Below are 18,826 nucleotides of genomic sequence, written 5' to 3'. Positions count from 1 at the left end.
CTTTGATATGGGAGGCTTGCTGCGCTGCTGCAGGTGTGAAGACGTCAGGCAGCAGGTATGCCGCTCACTCACAAACGTGGCACATGTCTCCTGCACTCGGCTCTCAGGTTCTAAATCAGAGATAAACATCAGATGAGCTCGTGCCAGCCACTCACGGCCCAGAGAAGAGATGCGGCCCTGTCAGCTCATGCTTTCACACTGGGGTCTGGATGGGTGGGAGTTGGACCTTAAATGTGTTTGTGGGTGCGTGCGCATGTTAGCCCACGTATGAATATGTCTGTGACAGTCCTGTACTTATAGTTCTTATTCTGAGGTTGCTGATGATTCCTGACCAACAATTATAGCCAGAGGAAAATCAGCGAACGTGAGTCACTATGTGTGAACAGGGTGGTAGTAGCCTAGTGGGTAACACACTCGCCCATGAACCAGAAGACCCAGGTTCAAATCCCACTTACTACCATTGTGTCCCTGAGCAAGACACTTAACCCCAAGTTGCTCCAGGGAGAATGTCCCTGTAACTACTGATTGTAAGTCGCTCTGGATAAGGGCATCTGATAAATGCCGTAAAAGTAGATGTAAATGAACATAAACGAACATGACAGATATCTAGTATTCTAAATATCTGAGTTCCCAGCTACAGAGTGTAGGACATGGGATTATGTAAAGGGGTGATGACCTCCAACTCTCTCTGCAGAACAGGCGAACCATAATGCCCACATGTGCCAATATTTGTTTTTTGGAACCGCTGTCAGTCATTCAGACTCAGATGAAGGTGTCATCATTTGCCACGTGACTTCTCACATAACTATTTTTCAGTCAGTGTAGTTTTAATAGTTCAATCAGCCTGAAAGATTAGTAATGTAATATGATTCCTTATGACCCAGTTACAAAACATATTGTAGTGCGTTCTGTACGTTTGAGCATCATGTGGTCTGACCATGAACAGAACTGGTAGTAGCATAGTGGGTAATACACTTGCATAAGAACCAGAAGACAGCTTGAAACCCCACTTACTACCATTGTGTCCCTGAGTGTCTTCTAACTTCTGATTGTAAGTGTCTCTGGATGAAGGCCTCTGCTACCTCTCCTAAATGTAAACAACTATGTTTTTTTCTTATTAATTTCCCAAAAGTAATCATTCATCATTTATTTTTTAATAAAATAATTCCAGCATATCTGTGCTTAAATATACATTTTCATAAAATGGGAGTGGAGCCACTGAATTACAGCTGTATATATATATATATGTGTGTGTGTGTGTGTGTCAGCTGTAATTGAGGGGCTTCACTTCCATATTATGAATTCACAATCAACGGCAACTGTGAAATACACAATTTTATCCATCAACCAATCAAAACCAAGTGATTGGACAGGTCCATAGTCGCCGTACATAGCGTCCAGACTTTAGAAGAAATGTGCATCGCATTAGCACCTTACAGTGTTAAACTGGACTGACAGCGTAACAAGTGGCCGAACCAGACTGAAGCTGACTGTTCATGTTGCAGTGTTAGTACAGGGATATGGCCAAACAAAGCATAGCATGTTACGTGACTCCACACACGCAGAACATTTCGGTTCTCTCCTCTCTCAGAGTAAATAATCAAGTCGCTGATTGTTTGGCCGTGGGCTCTGTGCAGCTTTGCAGCTCTTTGCAACGTGCAGACCACGGCCAGACTTCCCTTCTGCTATAAACTCGCACTTAATTATTTGCTATGGCCCTTTTGAAGTCTGTGATGATGTGTGGCATGATACATCTGGGTCTCAGAGAGCCAAGTTCAAGCAAATGGGCTAGAACTGAATCAGAGCAGATCTGATGTTCCATGGTGATGTCATTTCCTTCCTCAATATGTTGACTGGACATGAAATAATCAACAGATGACATCAGCACATAGAAATGCACCGCCATGTAGATTTATGACTGTTAATCACGTGATCTCTAAATCTGCAGGTTAAACAGAGACTGGAGAAAAGAGCCTCTAGGTTTAATTAAAAAGCTGAGGTGACTCATGCAGCAATATGGAGTTGAAAAGGCTGATAACTGCAGAAGACGTTACATCTCACCACCATGACCACCATATGCTTTCATGAGGGTATCCTCTGACAACTGGGATGCATTAATAGAGAACATCTAAAGCCTAGTTCCTGCCAACCAGCCCTGGGGTGAGAGTTGTGTGCTTTTATGCTCAACTTGGGAGGGAATGAAATCATGGCAGTTGCAGATTGCATCATGTGCATATCTTCAATAAAACTGCACTAATCGGCCAAAAATGACACTGCTAACAAACGTGAACAATTCTGTGTTTTTACTGAAATGGTCGGTCATGCCATTTATTTGTTATTAAGAGAGCAATTTAATATTAGCCTTAAGTTATTAAATTACAGACTTGTGTGTCTCTGTGTTAATTTTGCAAAAATGGATAATGGCGGGAAATAATATATACCTGTGGTTACCTGAGAGAGACCATTTTTTTTTACTATAATAGCCACACAACAGAATACAAGTTGGCAATATTCCCCCCGGACTAGTTTCTCAATGTGGCCGGGTTTTTGCAAAACAAACAGCAATTTGACATTCATGCTCTTCCCTAAATGTTGAACACGCAGTGCACACGACAGTCTTTTTCTCTTTCAGAGGGGACCTAGTGGCTTCCATGCAGCTTCCAGTTAAGACATCAGCACTATCCACATTCAGACATTCATTACTTCCTTCTGGTTAATTTCTGACTTACATGCAGATACTGGCAGCCCAGAAAACCAACAAACAGAGAGCCCATGTGGATGTGTGTGTATGTGTGTGTGTCTGACTTTTTTCAGTGGCTTCAGCCAACAGCACAAAATGTTACTAAATTCAAAAAATGTTTTGGCTAAATGTTATGTCTTGTGACACATGTCATCTTGTGATGACAACTTATGACTTAATTAACCCCTTTTTTGTCACGTCATTAACGGCCAACAGTCTGTAAACTCTGATTGACCCATAAGCAACTCATTGCTGGAAGAATGTCAGATCTTTGTAGTATTTGTGTTACATAAAATGCATTACTGGATTTATGATGCAGTGAAACACCTACACAAACACAGACACACATAAGTTTAAATCTTCCCACTGGAAAAAGCTCTAATTGTACAAAAAGACCAAGATTTTATTTAAATGAACAGGGTGTCATTATTTCATCATCATCATCGCTATGGAATCCACATGTGAGTATTTGATATCAGAGATTTGGTGTTAACGCTCTCGCACTTACACACACATCAAGACACATACATATACACGCCAGGTAATCTGTGATCATGTGAAAAGCCATAAATTGAGAAAGTGAAGTTTTCAGCGGGGACGTGACTGACGCAAACAAACACATACACTAAGCTGCACAAGTGTTTCAGCTCAGGTCAAAGGTCAAGCCTTCAGCCATCTCTCACTCCCCCACACATGGTGGGGAGAGCTTAGCGGGCACATTTGGTCAGAAGATCCCCACCAACTGTTCCTGGGCTGGAAGCTGCACAGCTGCTGGGGACAGGACCCTGTTCAGAGGCTGAAGACCATCACTTGCCATTTCGCCAGAGTCCAGCCTGGAGATCTCCTCAAGCGTACCAGCCCCTCAACCACCTCTACACAAGGCTATCCTCAGCCGAAACCTTCAACGAGGGATCTGGAGAGATGATGTAGAAACTACTCTGAGTACAAGATTCATTCATCTCACCATTTTTCTTCCTCCTTGAAGAGAGAGACCCTTATGACTGGAGGTGGTCCTGGACGTGAAATTGTTCTGGAAGCTGGGACCTGACTGTGGTTTTTAACTGCACAGCGGGTGGAAAGAGGTGAGTTTTTATTTTTTTTTTAACAAGAGGGATCATTGCCCTGCTGCCCGTGTCTTATCTGCTGCGCTTTTTCCTCTTGTTCAGTTTTGATAGCCAGACTTCACCGCCTCCACCTCCCCAGCACTGAGACAGAGAGAGAGAGAGAGAGAGAGAGTGACTTCATCCCTCATTCACGAAACCACCTCCTCCCCCCCAGCGTTTTTTCCTTCCTTCCTCCCGCCCTCCCTTCCTCCCCTCTCTCTCAGGCAGCATGCCAGCCGTCCTCCTCCTGCTCCGCTCGCTGGTCGTCAGGCTCCTCAGTAGCAGGTTAGCAGGCGCAGCGGCGCAGCTCCTCAGGAGAAGCCTCTCGGCGGCCGCCTCCCACCTGGGCTCTGCGCTGCGCCACGTCTGGGACCGCCTCCGATCGCAGGAGTCCCGGGAAGCCATCCTGTCCTGCGTGCTGTGCATTCTGAACATGCACAAGAAAGTGGACAACTGACCCCCTCTCACTCCGTTATCGGACACCCTCTCTGCACCTTTCTCTCAGTCTCGGACCAAAGGGAGGGTGAAAAAGAGTGGAAGTTTTTTTTTTTTTTTTCTTAATCTTTGTGTCGTAAAATCTTCAACTATACAACATTTATGGGACCATGTCTGACAGCATAGTGCGGAAGATCCAGCCATTCACCATCGGCACCAGGCTGTCCGTGCCCTCTGTGGCCAAATGCCCAGATTTCTCAGACAGCTGCTTTTCTAGCCAGACCCTGGATAACTGCAAGCTGCAGCACAACCTGAACGACCACGTGTCCCTCTTCCTCAGCCGGGCCCAGGCAAGGACGGCTAACCTCAAACTCGGCCCGCAATCTCCACCCAGGACCCCTGCGATGCAGCCGCCGCAACAGGTCCCAGCAGAGGAAGACCACCTGAACAAGAACGCTGTGTCCCCCACGGCCACGGCCAGGTCCATCCGAAAGATCACCATCTCTGGCAGCACTGAAGGCACTGAAGAGACGGACAGCAATGGGCCCGGAGCCCCACGGGTCACAGCTACCCCCAACACAGTAAACAACAACAACAATAATAACATCATCACCACCGGCACACAGCTGCCGAGGATTGTAGGAGTGAGTAGCGGAAACAAGCTCAGCTCACATTTAAAGGTAAAGGCTGTAACAAATATGTCAGTGTACTATCTATCTATCTATCTATCTATCTATCTATCTATCTATCTATCTATCTATCTCTGTCTATATATATATATATATATAGATAGATAGATAGATAGATAGATAGATAGATAGATAGATAGATAGATAGATAGATAGATAGATAGATAGATAGATAGATAGATAGATAGATAGATATTTCATGTATGTAAACATACATTTCAAAGTGTGGATGAATCAAGACTGAAACCCTGATCTGTGGATTTTTCTGCTCCGGGTTGGAGTGTTTATCATTCTTTTAGTCTGATCTTACACTCACCTCTTAAAAACAAATAATTTAAAATGTATTAATTTATAATAGGTTAAAAACCTGTGGTTATGTATTAAATTGTGATAACAGGAGATAAAATGAAACATAATTTCTGGAAAATTACAAATTTCAATAGATTTTTATCATATGCAATTTACATTAAGGCAGAATTTCTCCTGCGACTAATTTATATTTAGAATAAATGTATTGCTTATTACAATATCATTCAAATGAAACAAGAATAAAAACTTTGTCTGTAGTTTCTATAAGCCTTACAAAAATACAAAATTACTAAATACTTAATTTAAAAGTTTTGGTATGAAATTTGACTTTTTCATACAAACTTATATTTGGATTAATTGATTCTATCATATGCTAGTGCACACTCTCTGTGTAGTGATGCTCAACTCATTAAGTGGTTTAAGTTTTGTTTCTCACTACACTTAGTTACATTATGTTACATTTATATTATATTATATTAATACTTATCATTGGTCCTGTTTGTTTGTGCATTTGATGGTTTGAAATGAATCTGACAATAACCATTTGTCTCAGACTTTCACTCTGGGTTGTTTTTAGTGCTTTCCATTTTGAGTTTGGTCAATTTTATATTAATCTCAAAATGTTTTTAATTTAAATATTCAGATATCCCCATTTTAGTTATGCTAAAGGAACCCTCGGTGTCTACATCGCACCCTGATGCACATTTCGGCTCTGGTAAAAACATAATGAGAATCATATGAATCGTGTGTGCATGTGTGTGTGTGTGTGTGTGTGTGTGTGTAAATGTGTGTCTTGTGTGCGCGCGCTCAGCCACATGCACACTTGATGATCTTTGAGAGTCATCCGGCTTTGTCGGAAGTAAAGTCACGGACACGGCAGACAAGCATAAACCAGCTCTGGTTTGGTCTCGTTGTGCGAGTGCCGTGGGCTGGAAAACGGTGCTGAGATGTTTATACGGGGTTAAAACCTTTAAAAAAGCAGGCTGCCCTTCGATGGAACCTGGCAGCATTTTGACCACCTGTGAGTTCGGGGGTTGCTGGGGAGGAAAGCACTCTGAAAGCGCTCTGTTTATTTATGATGCCACAGCCATTGTGGAAAGTGAGCTGGATGCATGGCCAAGGGTCCAAGTTTTGAGTCATGAGAGGATTTGGCGAGCCGCTGACAGCGCCACATGGAGACCAGGCTATCGCTCCCCATGTGTGGAAAACATGAGGTCAGACAGGATATCGGTCAGTGGAGGACAAGAGACAGAGAGTGATGCTTTAAGGACACCAATGGGGATTATTTAAAGGGGCTAAGTCCGAGTCCATCATCCAAAAGGCAAAACCACCGACTCATACCCGATTTTGCCTCATGTGTTCAAGCTGATTTTAAGAAGAACCCTGCATTTTACTCTATTAATTTGAAACGATCATTACGCACGTTATAACCAGATTTGCAGACAATTCAGAAAGACAAATTTTACGGGGGGGAAATGAAGGAACGTAATTGGTGTTGCTCATAATGAGCTGTGTGTCGGCACTCACTTTTTTTTTTCTTCCTTGTCCTCCCAGATGTTTCCTGGTTAAATGAGGGTGAATATTATTTTGCCATCAATATTGTTTCAGCTCAGGATGCCGTTATTGTGTTCTGCTGATTAAGGATTTTTTGCCTACTGTAAAAAAAAACAAACAAAAAAACTAATTAATCTGTCAGAAAGCATTTATTGCGTTCAACCTTTATTATTGAAAAAGTGATGGACTTTTCATTCGCATTCTTTTTTTCATTCTCTGTCCAATAAGGGGGCATGATGAGCATTAGTGTAGTCATCAGTGAGCCCATGTAGATGTTTCCACCAAGGCCTGGACATGTGTATTCAGCGAGTGGAGCACAGGAGCCAGTTCTATGACTTCACGTCTGTGTTCTATTTTCTTTTTTCTTTTTTTTTGCACAGGCTCCAGTGTTCAAAGCGCTTTTGCTGAAAAAAGATCTGCTGAAGGCAGAAGGTCCATCCTGCGAGAAGAAGGAGGCATCTGTCGGTTACAAGGGTGTAGTGACCCAGAGCGAAGTTCCTCTTACAGAGGAACTGTTCAACCAAGAAGTCACCCAGGTACCCACACAGTCATGTGATCATTGTACAGGAAGGCGCTTTCATACACAATTAGAAAATAAATACACACAGTTGGGCAAATAGAATATTATAATTATTCACACTCACACTCACTAAATGAAAAGTGCAGCTTTCCATCCAGTACAGCTGTTCTGGCATTTTTAATGAGACATTTATTAACTTTATCAACTGATAATAACATGCAAACAAGTGAAGATTTTTTGCACATTGTGCATGAGAGCAGCAGCCCCAGGAAAAGGGAGGGGAACAGTCACAAGAGGAGCAATTATTTTGGCATGAGATCATTGTTTGGCTTCATCTCTTCACGCCTCTGGCCTATGAAGACTCACCCGAGCAGCAGAAGCTCTGGTGCTATCGGCGTGTACATTTGGACATACACCGACTCAGCTCTTTCTTTCTTGCAGGAAAATACTACAGGAAACCACTCAGGGCAGAATATGATATACTTAGGCACCAATGATTTTTACAGGGCCTACTGAACCTCTTAATGACCTCTTGGTGACATGCACATTTATAGCGTTTTGTATCGTGTTGTCACTGCAGAATTGGAGATGGGACAGAAATTGGACAAATTCCCCAGGGTTTCCCACTGGAGGTCTGGGATTTTCTATCTACTGCGCATTTGGTGGTTTGATCCCATGTGATACTGAGAAGAAAAACAGGGTTATAAATATCAGGATGAGGAAAACGTCCAGAAATACTTACAGATATTGAGCCTGTGTGGGGGAAAAAATGCCGTTGTTTCATTGCTGAGAGGAAAAAACAAAGGCTTTGCTCTTCCTGAATGAAGTCACTCTGCTGCGGGGAGAGTCTCCATGGGAACTGGTGTGATGTGATACGGAGCTCCATGTTAGCTCAAGCTTTTGAAAGCAGAAATACCTTTGATGCCCCGGGGGAGCCATTACGATCTAATGACAGCCTTCTCTTAAGAGAGGTGACATCATATTTTAATTTCTCACAAATAGTCAAGTGCGGTTGCCAGGAAATGCGCTGGTGTTGTTTTTATGGAGGTCGGACTGTGTTCCCATAGCCTCAAAGAACCCAAACTAGCTCTACCGTAAAAAAAACAAAAAAAAAAACAGCCAATCTATGGTCACATGGGGCAAAAAAGTTGTGATTTCAAGACCCACGAAGCATTGGGAGTTAAAGCTACCTTAATTCATGCCATTTTAACGCAGAGATGCACAACGCAGCTTTGTGACTTGGGTGGGCTTCTGTTCTTAATGAATGACCCTACACTGTTCATTCCAAATAAACACAATCCCGTGAGTTTGGCCACCTGTTTTTGATTCGCGCTGCTCCGGCGTAGCCAGAAAAAAAAGGGGGTGCTGTTAAGCAAGGCTTGTGCAAAAGAAAGCCCCACTCTGGATAAGGTGACACGGCGCTGAAGCCGAAGCGCTGCTGTAAGTAAACGGAGACGTGCTGGCTTTGCTCTGGCTCAGCGAGATGAGGAATAACAGTGGGAACTGCCGGAGTTCCTCTGGACCCGGAGGAGAGCGAGCGTTTGCCTCGGCCGTTTGCTTAATATAATGTTTCCACAATGTGGGCCACAAAAAGTAACATGTGAACATCGTCCAGAGGGCTCTTAAAGCAAACGTTGGCTGACGGAGCCTTGAGACACACCTAGACAAGGAAAAGGAAGTGGAGAGACATGTTAGTCCTCGATGCGTTACTGGCGAAACGTTGATCTTTTTCCTTCCTGCAGGCTGAAGCGTGGATCAAAGGGAAGCTGCAGGATTTGAAGGACGGCTGCAGTTTCCAGAGATGCCCCCTAAAGGATTGGGAGGAGAAGTCGCAGGCCCTCCAACGGGACCTCAAAGACTTTGAGAACACGCTCATTCAGCTAAACCAGGTGACAATCACCCAGTAAAACCAGGGTTCACAACCACTCAGAGGGAGCGATTTACTCCAAAGGTTTTAAAGCCCTGGGGAACTTCTGTTAGAGACTTTCACAGCCTGTTGGCTTGATTGATGGCTCAGCGTTGCACCTCAAATGACTTTTTTAGAGCACACAATGTAAAAAGATGACGTAATGCTGATATCAGACAATAGTTTTATTTAGATGGACAGAGTGAGGTGTCCTCAGTAGGGCCGTGTTTAAACTTCCTGCCCAGGGTCTTATTTGGTAATGGAGCATTGGCAGTAATTAACCCTGAATTAAGTGAAATAACTCAGGGTGCCACTGTATTACCCATAATTTGAGTTACTTAAATCATATCACAATGTACTACACACACAAAAATGCATTATACACACTGTATATAAAGTAGTCTAAGGGATTACAATATCCCAAAATATTACAGTAATGGATCCAAGTAATCAGGGAAGAACTTCCTCAACAATTACTACGGATGAGGTAGAGATTACATATTGACATTGTTTTCTGCTTATGTTTGTCAATTTGTCAATTTGTAAGTAGTAATGTAAGTAATTACAACCGGTAAGAAAGTTGTATGCAATTACTCTTCAAGTATTATTAAGTATTATTCATCCTTTTTCAAGTTTTTATAAACACATTCTCTCACTTTTTTGTAACAGACGGGAGAACAGCTGATGTCCAAGTTAAATCCTACCTCAGACATGGTGAGGAAGCAGCTGAGTCAGCTCCGGGATCAGTGGCACACTCTCAAGCAGACAGCTGCCAGTCAGTCAAAGGCACTCGGAGGAGCCAAAAACCTGCAGGAGTTCAACCTGAAGGTGGAGCGTTTGGAGGCTTGGGTCAAAGAAAAGGTAAAAAAAAAACATAAACTCCACAGCATCTTTCCATACCTGTGTGAATGTGTAAGACATTGAAAAATCTTTTTACACTTACGGTTAGTTAAGGGACAGTCCCCCTGGAGTCCCCAGGGTTCAGTGCCTTGCTCATGGACACAGTGGTAGTAGGTGCTGTTTGAACCTGTGACTTTGTGGTCTTCTGGTTCAAAGGCGAGTGTGTTACCCACTAGGAACAAAAATGTATTTATTGTGTAACACAGATAAGTGAGGTCTTTATGGTGGCAGGGCATTTGGTAGTGTGGCCTCACACCGCCAACCGTGTGGTTTAGAAACCCGGCTTCGGACATTGTGAATGTAGAGAGTATATGCCTCCGTGTCTTGGTACAGGGTTCCTTCCGTTTTTCCTTTTTCCTCTTGCATTTCACAAGACATGCGCACTAGGTGAATTGGCAGATCTGAACTGTTCATAGGTGTGAGTGTGTGAGTGAATGGTGTGTGTCCATGTGCCCTGCATCGGGCTTACACCCTGCCCAGGGTTAGTCTCCGCCCTGCATTAATTACCCCTGATTGGTCTTTGATAGCGGTGTAGGGCTAAGAGGTTATCAGTGGTGGTCAGAATAGCCACAACTAAAACTAAAAAGAAGTAATCCAAAAAATTACTCAAGAAAGAGTACAAAAGTATTTAGTGATAAAAACTACTACTGGGGCAGTAGTAGCCTAGCGGTTAAGGAAGTGGCCCAGTGATCAGAAGGTTGCCGGTTTGAATCCTGGTCCGCCAAGGTGCCACTGAGCAAAGCACCGTCCCCACACACTGCTCCCCGGGCGCCTGTCATAGCTGCCCACTGCTCACCAGGGTGATGGTTAAAAGCAGAGGACACATTTCGTTCACTGTGTCACCGTGTGCTGTGCTGCAGTGTTTCACAATGACAATCACTTCACTTTCACTTTTTGAAGTAGTAACTGTTGATTGTAATGTCTAATTTCTTTTTTAGAAACAATGTATTCAGACAATAAAAATATGAATGTGCTAATTGTCGGATTTGCTAATAATATTAATAGCTTATTTAATAACGTATTAATAACTTATTAAAGTACAATTCATGGTAATGAATTGACTAAATCTGAGTGTTGAAACTACCTTATATATGCTAATGTGTTAGCATTGGTATATTAAATAAAACAACTAAACGATTAAGCTAATTCCTTTCTCTACAAAAAAATGTATAGAGGTCTGGAGACAGTCAAATCTGCCATTTTTCATTCCTTGTCTGTGCTGTGTGATGAGTTCATGCTGTCACCCTGGTTTGGGTTGTCATGTGACCACATGGCTACGTCTGATTGGTGAAACAATGTCATGTGATTATTGTTGCTATATTGAATGGTGAAATTTATTCAATTTTCTGGCTGAGTTTGGCTGATAAAATTATAGCATATTAGTTAAAAACGTAATGAACCCAATGTTGTGAAGTAAAAGTAGAGTTTCTAATTCACAAATGTACTCAAGTAAAGTAAAAAGTAATGCTAACTCATAAAGTAATTTTTTCCAAAAGTTTCTCATGTAAGTGTACCGATGTAAATGTAACTTGTTACTACCCACCTCTGGAGGTAGTGAGTGAGTGAGTGAATGAATGAGAGACAAGTAACTAGATCTGTCCATGTCTGCCTGATCTGAGCATGCAAACATGCAAATCATTTTGAAATCTGACATGGCCTGACATGGGGAGGAGCTGTTCATTTTCTTTTCTGGTGAAACACTGCCCCCTATTTGATGTAAAATTGAGTGTAAAATTGCATTTTAAGTAATTAAACGCAAGAGAGAGCCATACATTGTGGCCATACAGTATAAACAGAGCTGTCCAGGTTTAGGATTCAGTCGGATTAGGATTCAGTCGTAAAATAAAGCTAATAAGCTTATGTAGTAAAAAAGACATTTTTATAATATGTTTAATTTGTCGTATTAATTTTGCATTGTGAGATGGATGATTTGTTTAGTGGTTTTATTGTACTACATCCAACAATCGCGCTCGCGGGGTCTGGCTCCTAATGAGCTCTCACTATTTCTCATCATCCCCGGTAGCATCGGCAAGTTTAGAACAACAGTAGCGGTGCTCAAAGAAAACAACGACTAGCTTGAAACAACAGGAGGCTGTAAAGAGCTGCCTTTTCCATGTGTCAGCAGGAAGAGGAGCAGGCGCTGGCACACCTCCTCGGTGAAAACATGGACAAGATGCAGCTGACGAGGAGGATCTTAGATTTAAAACAGGTGAGCACAAAGAGGTTGTCCCTGAATTCATTACACTTTACGCCGTAGGAGGGGTTCTTTAAAACACATTCCATGTACCATTTTACATGCAAACACTTGACACTGGACTGAAACATACACAGCTGTTGCTTTTGTTCCTCTAAAATTCTCCCCAAGGAATCATAATCATAACTAAAATAAACAAAAATGTATTATGTAAGTGTACTTGTCAATTACTGGTTATTTACCCCCAAATTGTAATGCAAAGTGGCCCACATTTGTTCCATTAATTTGAATGGGATGTTTTCTTTCTGTAGGATGAGCAGCTGTATCGCAATCTCCATGAAGAGATCAACGACTTGGCTCTGAAGTTAGAGAAACAAGGGAAGGTGGAGGGAAGGAACATCTCAACTAGAAGGAAACATGTTAATAAGATGTCAGTATTGGAAATTGCATTAAAACCCTATTCCACATGCTTCCCCTGAATAGTCTGCCAGGTTAAGCCTCTCATGTGCTTTGTATTTTTTATTATAGATGGCTAAAGGTTCAGTCGGCCCTTAAAGATTATCACAAGAAGCTTCAGGTGGCTCTGGAAATGTCCTCCTTTTACCAGCAGGCTGATAGCATATTGAGTGTGGTAGACAGCATGGTGAGTGGAGCCGAGGTGTGATATTGCTGTGCTGGTGTGCTTATCCCTCATGTTCCTCATGTGCTCTCCAGAGAAAAAGTCTGGGTCAAGAGAGCTGTGGAGATGGAGAAATCCGAGATGTTGCCAGCCAGATCATGGTGAGTACCAAACATGATGTAAGGCTATGAGTCGACCAAAAATGCCTTATGCAATGGAGTTTCCCACCCACCTAATTCAAGCTGATGTTCCCATTCTCTCCTTCTGCTGCCATTTTCATGCCAGATGCTGGATGTGACTGTGTCCCAGCTGTCCAACCTTCATCCTGTGCTGGCAGCAAGGGTGACCCAGAAACAAGGGGAAGTGAAAGAGCACTGGGCTCTCCTCCAGAAGGCCTTCAGGTATAGTTGCTATGGTTGCTATGTGCCATAATAAAAGCACATTAAATAAAAAAAGAATTGTTGATGTACTTCATATTGAATAACTTCCACTGTTCCAAAATGAATGCTTTCATCAGATTTCATGATTAAAATCACTGTTCTTTTTTGATGGGAAGGGTGTTTTTGTATTTATTCATAACTTCCAGAATTTTCTAATAATACTCATTCTCCCTGGTATGAGATTCTGAATGAATTAACAAGAGCAAAAAATATTTTATGTAAAAGAAACATTTACATTTTTTTGTTTAATGCTATTATGGAAGAAAGGATTTACAAAAGTCTGACGCCTTGATTCTAAATGTGGCAAAATGTTTTTAAGAATGTCTTCTTTTTCTCATTAGTTCCAACACTCGCCTTCAATTGGAATAATTATCGCTCTCAGTTTATTCATTCAGACTCTTGCCAGCTCCATACTGTAACTAGTGCTGTGTCCCTCTCATGTATTATTTCCAAATAAGACAGCAACATGGGATTGTTTTTTTGTGTGCTTTACTGCTCAGTAATGACTTTATAATCTGGATTACTCAATGTGCTCTCTCTCTCTCTCATGGTCACTCCGTGTCTCTGTCTCTCTGTCTCACACACACACACACACACACACACACACACACAAACACACAGAACTGGGAGAGTATTTACTTTTGCTCTAAAGTTAGAATGCTCTTGCGCTTTTGACACTCAGTGACAGGTTTAAATGACTTATCATACCCCCCCTCTCCCTGCAGGAACGAGAAGCCAACACTGCCTCTCCCCACCCCACAGTTCACCAGGGAAGATGGTGACCCTGTCACCCCTCAGAGTGGCGTGGGAATGGATCCGCAGCGAATGTTGGGAAAGGAGGTGAAGGAGGAGCAGAACCGACTCCAAGGATGTTCAGTTAGTAGTCCGGCACTTAGTATGAATGTCGATTTTTCCTGCAACAGGTTCAGGTTAACTCAGGTTAGCTCAGGTTAACAGGAAGGCCAACTCTGGGAAATGTATTAGCATGAGTTATGGAGTAGTTCATACTGAGCACAGGAGCAAGTTACCAACTGCATAGCAAACAGCATATACATAACTGTAAACCATCCATGCAGACATCCATTTCAAGTTACCAATTATCTAGGCATGGTATTTCACACACACACACACACACACACACATACACACACACACAAATATAACATTCTACTATAGATGCCGAACTCTCTCTGTTAAGCAATTAAATGCACAGTCGGGACAATACTATACATATAGGGATGTCAAAATGTAGTGTGTTAATTTCATTAATCCATAATTCATTTAGCCAGAGACAATGCGTACATGGAGGTGGAGATGGATAGTGAAGGAGTTTCTGATTCGATTCAGATGATGTAATCTGTATCAGGTCTGAATCAGTGATAAGGTCCAATGTAAATGATCATACAACATTAGAAATGGTTATGCATTATCCTTATAAGCAAAACAAATCAGGTCAGTTCAACAGTAAAGAGTTGTCAGACCAGAAGAGATCCAGTTCAGGGTTGTTTTTTTCTCCATTGCAAGAAATGCCACGCAAGTGCTATTTGGACATTGGGTGTTTCCTTGACAAGGGTGTTTTGATTTAGGTGGTGTGGACGTCCATCATGCCAGAACAAACTAGCTAATAGCTATCAAAATATCTGCACCAACACATTCATCTGATTAACACAATATTAATAGAAACTACAGGATGGACAATTATACTGGAATAAGTGGTTTTGAGGATGGCCCATACATTTTCCTCCAGGTCTACACTGTGCAAGAGTGAAAGGCCACATGTACTTCTTTAGGCACCTAGACATGTCTACAGACCTCATTTGAAGTCTGACTAACTGGCACCTTCTTTAGAAAATCCACTTTGATCACATTTGGATCATAAAGCCACTGTGTCATATGTTTCGTATTACCAGTAATTGTTTTTATATGTTAGCGTATTTGTTGGCGCAGAGCAAGGCTGGATGCCTTCTGGCTCTGAAAACCCCTTCGAGTCCGTTCATGCTCCTTCAACAGGTCTGAGTTATTATACTTAATTAGAACTAAAAACTCTTAATACTAAATGTGACAGCCATATATTACCTCCAGTTAATTTTCCTTAATTTAAAAACGTATCTCAATTGTAAATAATTTTCCGAAATTATAACAGAATGAAATTTTGCATCAATTAAGTAGTATTATCAAAATGTATTTACATTTTTATAAACCAATTCTATTTGTTTTCCTACACTGTGACAAATTCAGTTGGGCGAGGTATATGACTAATCTGATCAAATAAAATCTGAAACAATTTAGAAATATAGATACAAATTTAAACCAAAAACAGTATCACAATGCAAGCTACATTGCCAGCCCAATAGCAAAAACTATGCAATGTAGAATTGCAGAAATTCAGAATATATTTACTGAAATGTATAAAAACCAAGCACCACCTCCACAATAAAGGGTTCAGCAGACACAGCTATCCTGGGTGCTCTTGTGTTGTTCAATACTGAACTCCCTGACGTTTTGTTGAAGGGTCAGAGCCAGACAGTCAATCAATTAAATAAATGTGACCTTGTGCAAAATGTTAACTATCCCAAGAGAATGCTGAATCTGTTATAGAGGATTAAGGGCTTGGATACCCTGGATATGCACTTCAATTCTTGCTCTAGGGTCAAAAATGGTTCTTACTTTAGATAGGAAAAAAAAGAAATATTTATCATGGAGTAAAGTCATGCATTGGGTTTATTTTCTGCTCTTAGTCACATAAATCTCCTTTGTTCATTTTCCTTGGGAAAATGCCCCAGAGGACTAGCTCCTGGTGCTGTTTATAATAGTGAAGCAAGAGTGACACACAGTATACGTCACTGATGATTATCAGAAATGTTCCCTATCATGCCAAACTCTTGTTATTTTTGCCATTCCAGCACATGAATAGTGGTAATAATGAACTTTTTGTGCTATTAAGACCAGGGCCCTTCCCTGACTGCCATGTTTCTAAAGTTCATTACATTACATTTTTACTGCATTTGTCAGAAAGTAGAACCTCCTTAATTGGCTTACTGAATGGGTTTATAGTTATAATGGCAGAAAGATGTGGCAAGATTATGATATTTTAATTCACACTTACTTTTACAATTTATCACTGACTTCATCAGCAGTGTTATGAATGGAATCTGCTAAAATAGCAGATTTACCTTTCCCTGCTGTGACTTTTGTGTCATATTAAAATGTGAAATGGATTCCACAATACCTATTCTCAACAAGGATTTTGGCTTGAAATGTCAATATGGCAACACTGACAGCACCAAGTTAAGATCTTCAATTTAAATAAATATATACAGTACAGGCCAAAAGATTGGACACACCTTTTCATTCAATGTGTTTTCTTTATTTTCATGACCATTTACATTGGTAGATTCTCACTCCACATGTGTTCATTCATAGTTTTGATGCCTTCAGTGAGAATCTACCAATGTAAATGGTAAATAAAGAAAACACATTGAATGAGAAGGTGTGTCCAAACTTTTGGCCTGTACTGTATATGTCACAGGGATGACCAGGGGGTGCATTTGCATTCATGTCTCTGGTGGCTGGAGAGGCTGTGAGCACGGGGGGGCACTTGTGATTGTGTAGCAGTGGAGAGATGAGAATCAGATGTGCCAGAGCAGGAAACAGTCCAGTGGGCCACACGGTAGTGGCAGGAGCACACGGTCTGATAGAAGGAACGATCTTTGCCGTGGCTGAAGGGAACAGGAGTTTGGTTGGCTTGAATGGTCTTTTTCGGGCGGGTTTCGTAACAGAGGGATCCAAATCAGATGAGGGGCGGGCTCAGGCTGTGTCAGGGTACAGGGGAAGATTGGTGTTGGACAGGAACAGGCAAGGGCAAATCCAAGGGGGAACAAAGCAAGAGTCGGTGTGAAGCATGGTCGGTCAGAGAGAAAGGATGGCATCTACAGAGGAATGAGTTCACAAGTGCCGACCAGATGTTTATAGTGAACATCTTCCTCACCCGCGTCCGGCCCCGTGGGCGACCGTTCGCCCCCTGCTGGTGTGGTGGAGGTTTGGTGCCATGACAATAGATGTAAACAAAGCTAGAATTAAAAATGCAAAAAGAATGAAAAATTAACAATATATAAATATATAATGATAGAAATAATTTTCTGCCGAAACAAATAGTAGCATTTAAACACTGTACTGTTTGCCTTTGAGAGGATGGACTGGATGCCATACCACACTAATAAGGGTTTAGTGAGGGACAGTTTTCCACCATTCCACTACCTCATCTTATGGGCTTGGAACCTGCTGGAAAAAGAGGGGAGTCACTATTTGAAAATGCATCTAAAAATAAATTATCCTGTGTTCTCCTCAAAGACGGGGTGGTGTCAAGGTCGGAAAACGCACCGTTGTGAATGTCTGCAGCCTCAGCGCCCTGCACCACAGCGGGTTGCTGGCTGTCATGCTCCGTATGTGGGATACCGGTGTTCCGTTTTATGATCAACATACTGTCTCCGTGTGTCATACCTGTAGGTGCTGGTGGATCGTCACTTGGGCAGTCCGCACTGTAAAAGAATGGCTGCTGGGGGAACCCATGTTGGGACACTTTTAGACCAGACGTAGAAGCATGGCTGCCATCTCCATTACACCACCTGAGCTCTCGTTAATGAGTAGCGGTCTGGGGCTTTTAACAGACTTCAGATGGGGTCTGGAGCAAGGCGTTATGGGAGTGGAAAACTACTGCCCTTTGCCAGTTGAAAGAGATGTTAACGGTGTGCACCTCTCTCCTCCTTACAACTCCTTACAAATCCCCAGAGCCCAATTCCCTAGGGTGCGCTCTGAAGCGCCAAAGAAAACATTATTTACAACTTCCTTCTTGCCTCACAGCTCTACCAACCACAGAAATACAGAAATACGAAGTGCCACTTGCCTCACATGTTCCTATTAAGCAGTATTCATGTTAAGCAGATGAAGAGCTGCACTGCTGGCTCTAGCCAGGACCTTCCTGTAACGCGGAGTGAAATGGAGTAATGAGGAATGAATAGTGCTTTCCTGTGTTGGCATTTTCCCGTTGTGTTGGCTTCAAGCTGCTGGAAGTCACACAGGCTTTCAGGGAAGAAAAATTAACCACCCTTTGACATTCACGTCACTGGCGCCGTGGCAACACCACAGGTTGTGAAGGCCAGCTATTAATAAACTTCATGCAGTTTCCCTAATTCACCAGAATTGTGCAAGAACAAGAAAGCCAAATTATAAGACAAATCCTGAGCAGTAACCAGAGCATCATTTGTCACATTCAGTTGCCTCTTTCCTCCACAGAGTGAGAGAAAACGAGCAGCAGCAACCTCCAACCTCCAGCAGGAGCACGATAGCCAGAATGACATCACTGCAGGACACCAGACCGACGACGAAAGGTGACCTATTATTCACCCTTTTCTCTGTGC

At 42.2% G+C, this 18,826-nt stretch overlaps 1 protein-coding gene and 2 long non-coding RNA genes across 5 annotated transcripts in view; 1 reads left to right on the top strand and 2 right to left on the bottom strand.

Annotated features, from left to right (window-relative positions):
* The first annotated feature begins 4,084 nt into the window (after positions 1 to 4,084).
* Positions 4,085 to 18,826, top strand: part of mymx (myomixer) — a 31,208-nt gene continuing 16,466 nt past the window's right edge. The window contains exons 1-11 of one of the 3 annotated variants that reach the window (XM_028989545.1): positions 4,085 to 4,958; positions 7,211 to 7,366; positions 9,093 to 9,239; positions 9,926 to 10,117; positions 12,279 to 12,365; positions 12,662 to 12,780; positions 12,879 to 12,993; positions 13,065 to 13,130; positions 13,255 to 13,370; positions 14,135 to 14,249; positions 18,702 to 18,796. In XM_028989545.1, coding sequence (XP_028845378.1) covers positions 4,449 to 4,958; positions 7,211 to 7,366; positions 9,093 to 9,239; positions 9,926 to 10,117; positions 12,279 to 12,365; positions 12,662 to 12,780; positions 12,879 to 12,993; positions 13,065 to 13,130; positions 13,255 to 13,370; positions 14,135 to 14,249; positions 18,702 to 18,796 — 1,718 coding nt within the window. In that variant the 5' untranslated portion in view covers positions 4,085 to 4,448. Of the gene's footprint in view, positions 4,959 to 7,210; positions 7,367 to 9,092; positions 9,240 to 9,925; positions 10,118 to 12,278; positions 12,366 to 12,661; positions 12,781 to 12,878; positions 12,994 to 13,064; positions 13,131 to 13,254; positions 13,371 to 14,134; positions 14,286 to 18,701; positions 18,797 to 18,826 lie in introns of all 3 variants that reach the window. The other 2 variants (XM_028989547.1, XM_028989544.1) reach the window with 2 other exon arrangements.
* Positions 7,123 to 9,104, bottom strand: LOC114795855 (uncharacterized). The gene is made up of 3 exons (XR_003750560.1): positions 9,011 to 9,104; positions 8,093 to 8,209; positions 7,123 to 7,269 (listed from the first exon to the last, which is right to left on the bottom strand). It is a non-coding gene; the product is annotated as an uncharacterized LOC114795855 (long non-coding RNA).
* Positions 17,453 to 18,436, bottom strand: LOC114795856 (uncharacterized). The gene is made up of 3 exons (XR_003750561.1): positions 17,790 to 18,436; positions 17,619 to 17,690; positions 17,453 to 17,479 (listed from the first exon to the last, which is right to left on the bottom strand). It is a non-coding gene; the product is annotated as an uncharacterized LOC114795856 (long non-coding RNA).

Source organism: Denticeps clupeoides, chromosome 8, assembly GCF_900700375.1.
Source record: "Denticeps clupeoides chromosome 8, fDenClu1.1, whole genome shotgun sequence".
In the NCBI taxonomy this organism is placed as follows: domain Eukaryota; kingdom Metazoa; phylum Chordata; class Actinopteri; order Clupeiformes; family Denticipitidae; genus Denticeps; species Denticeps clupeoides.
This window is presented reverse-complemented; position numbering and strand designations above follow the sequence as displayed.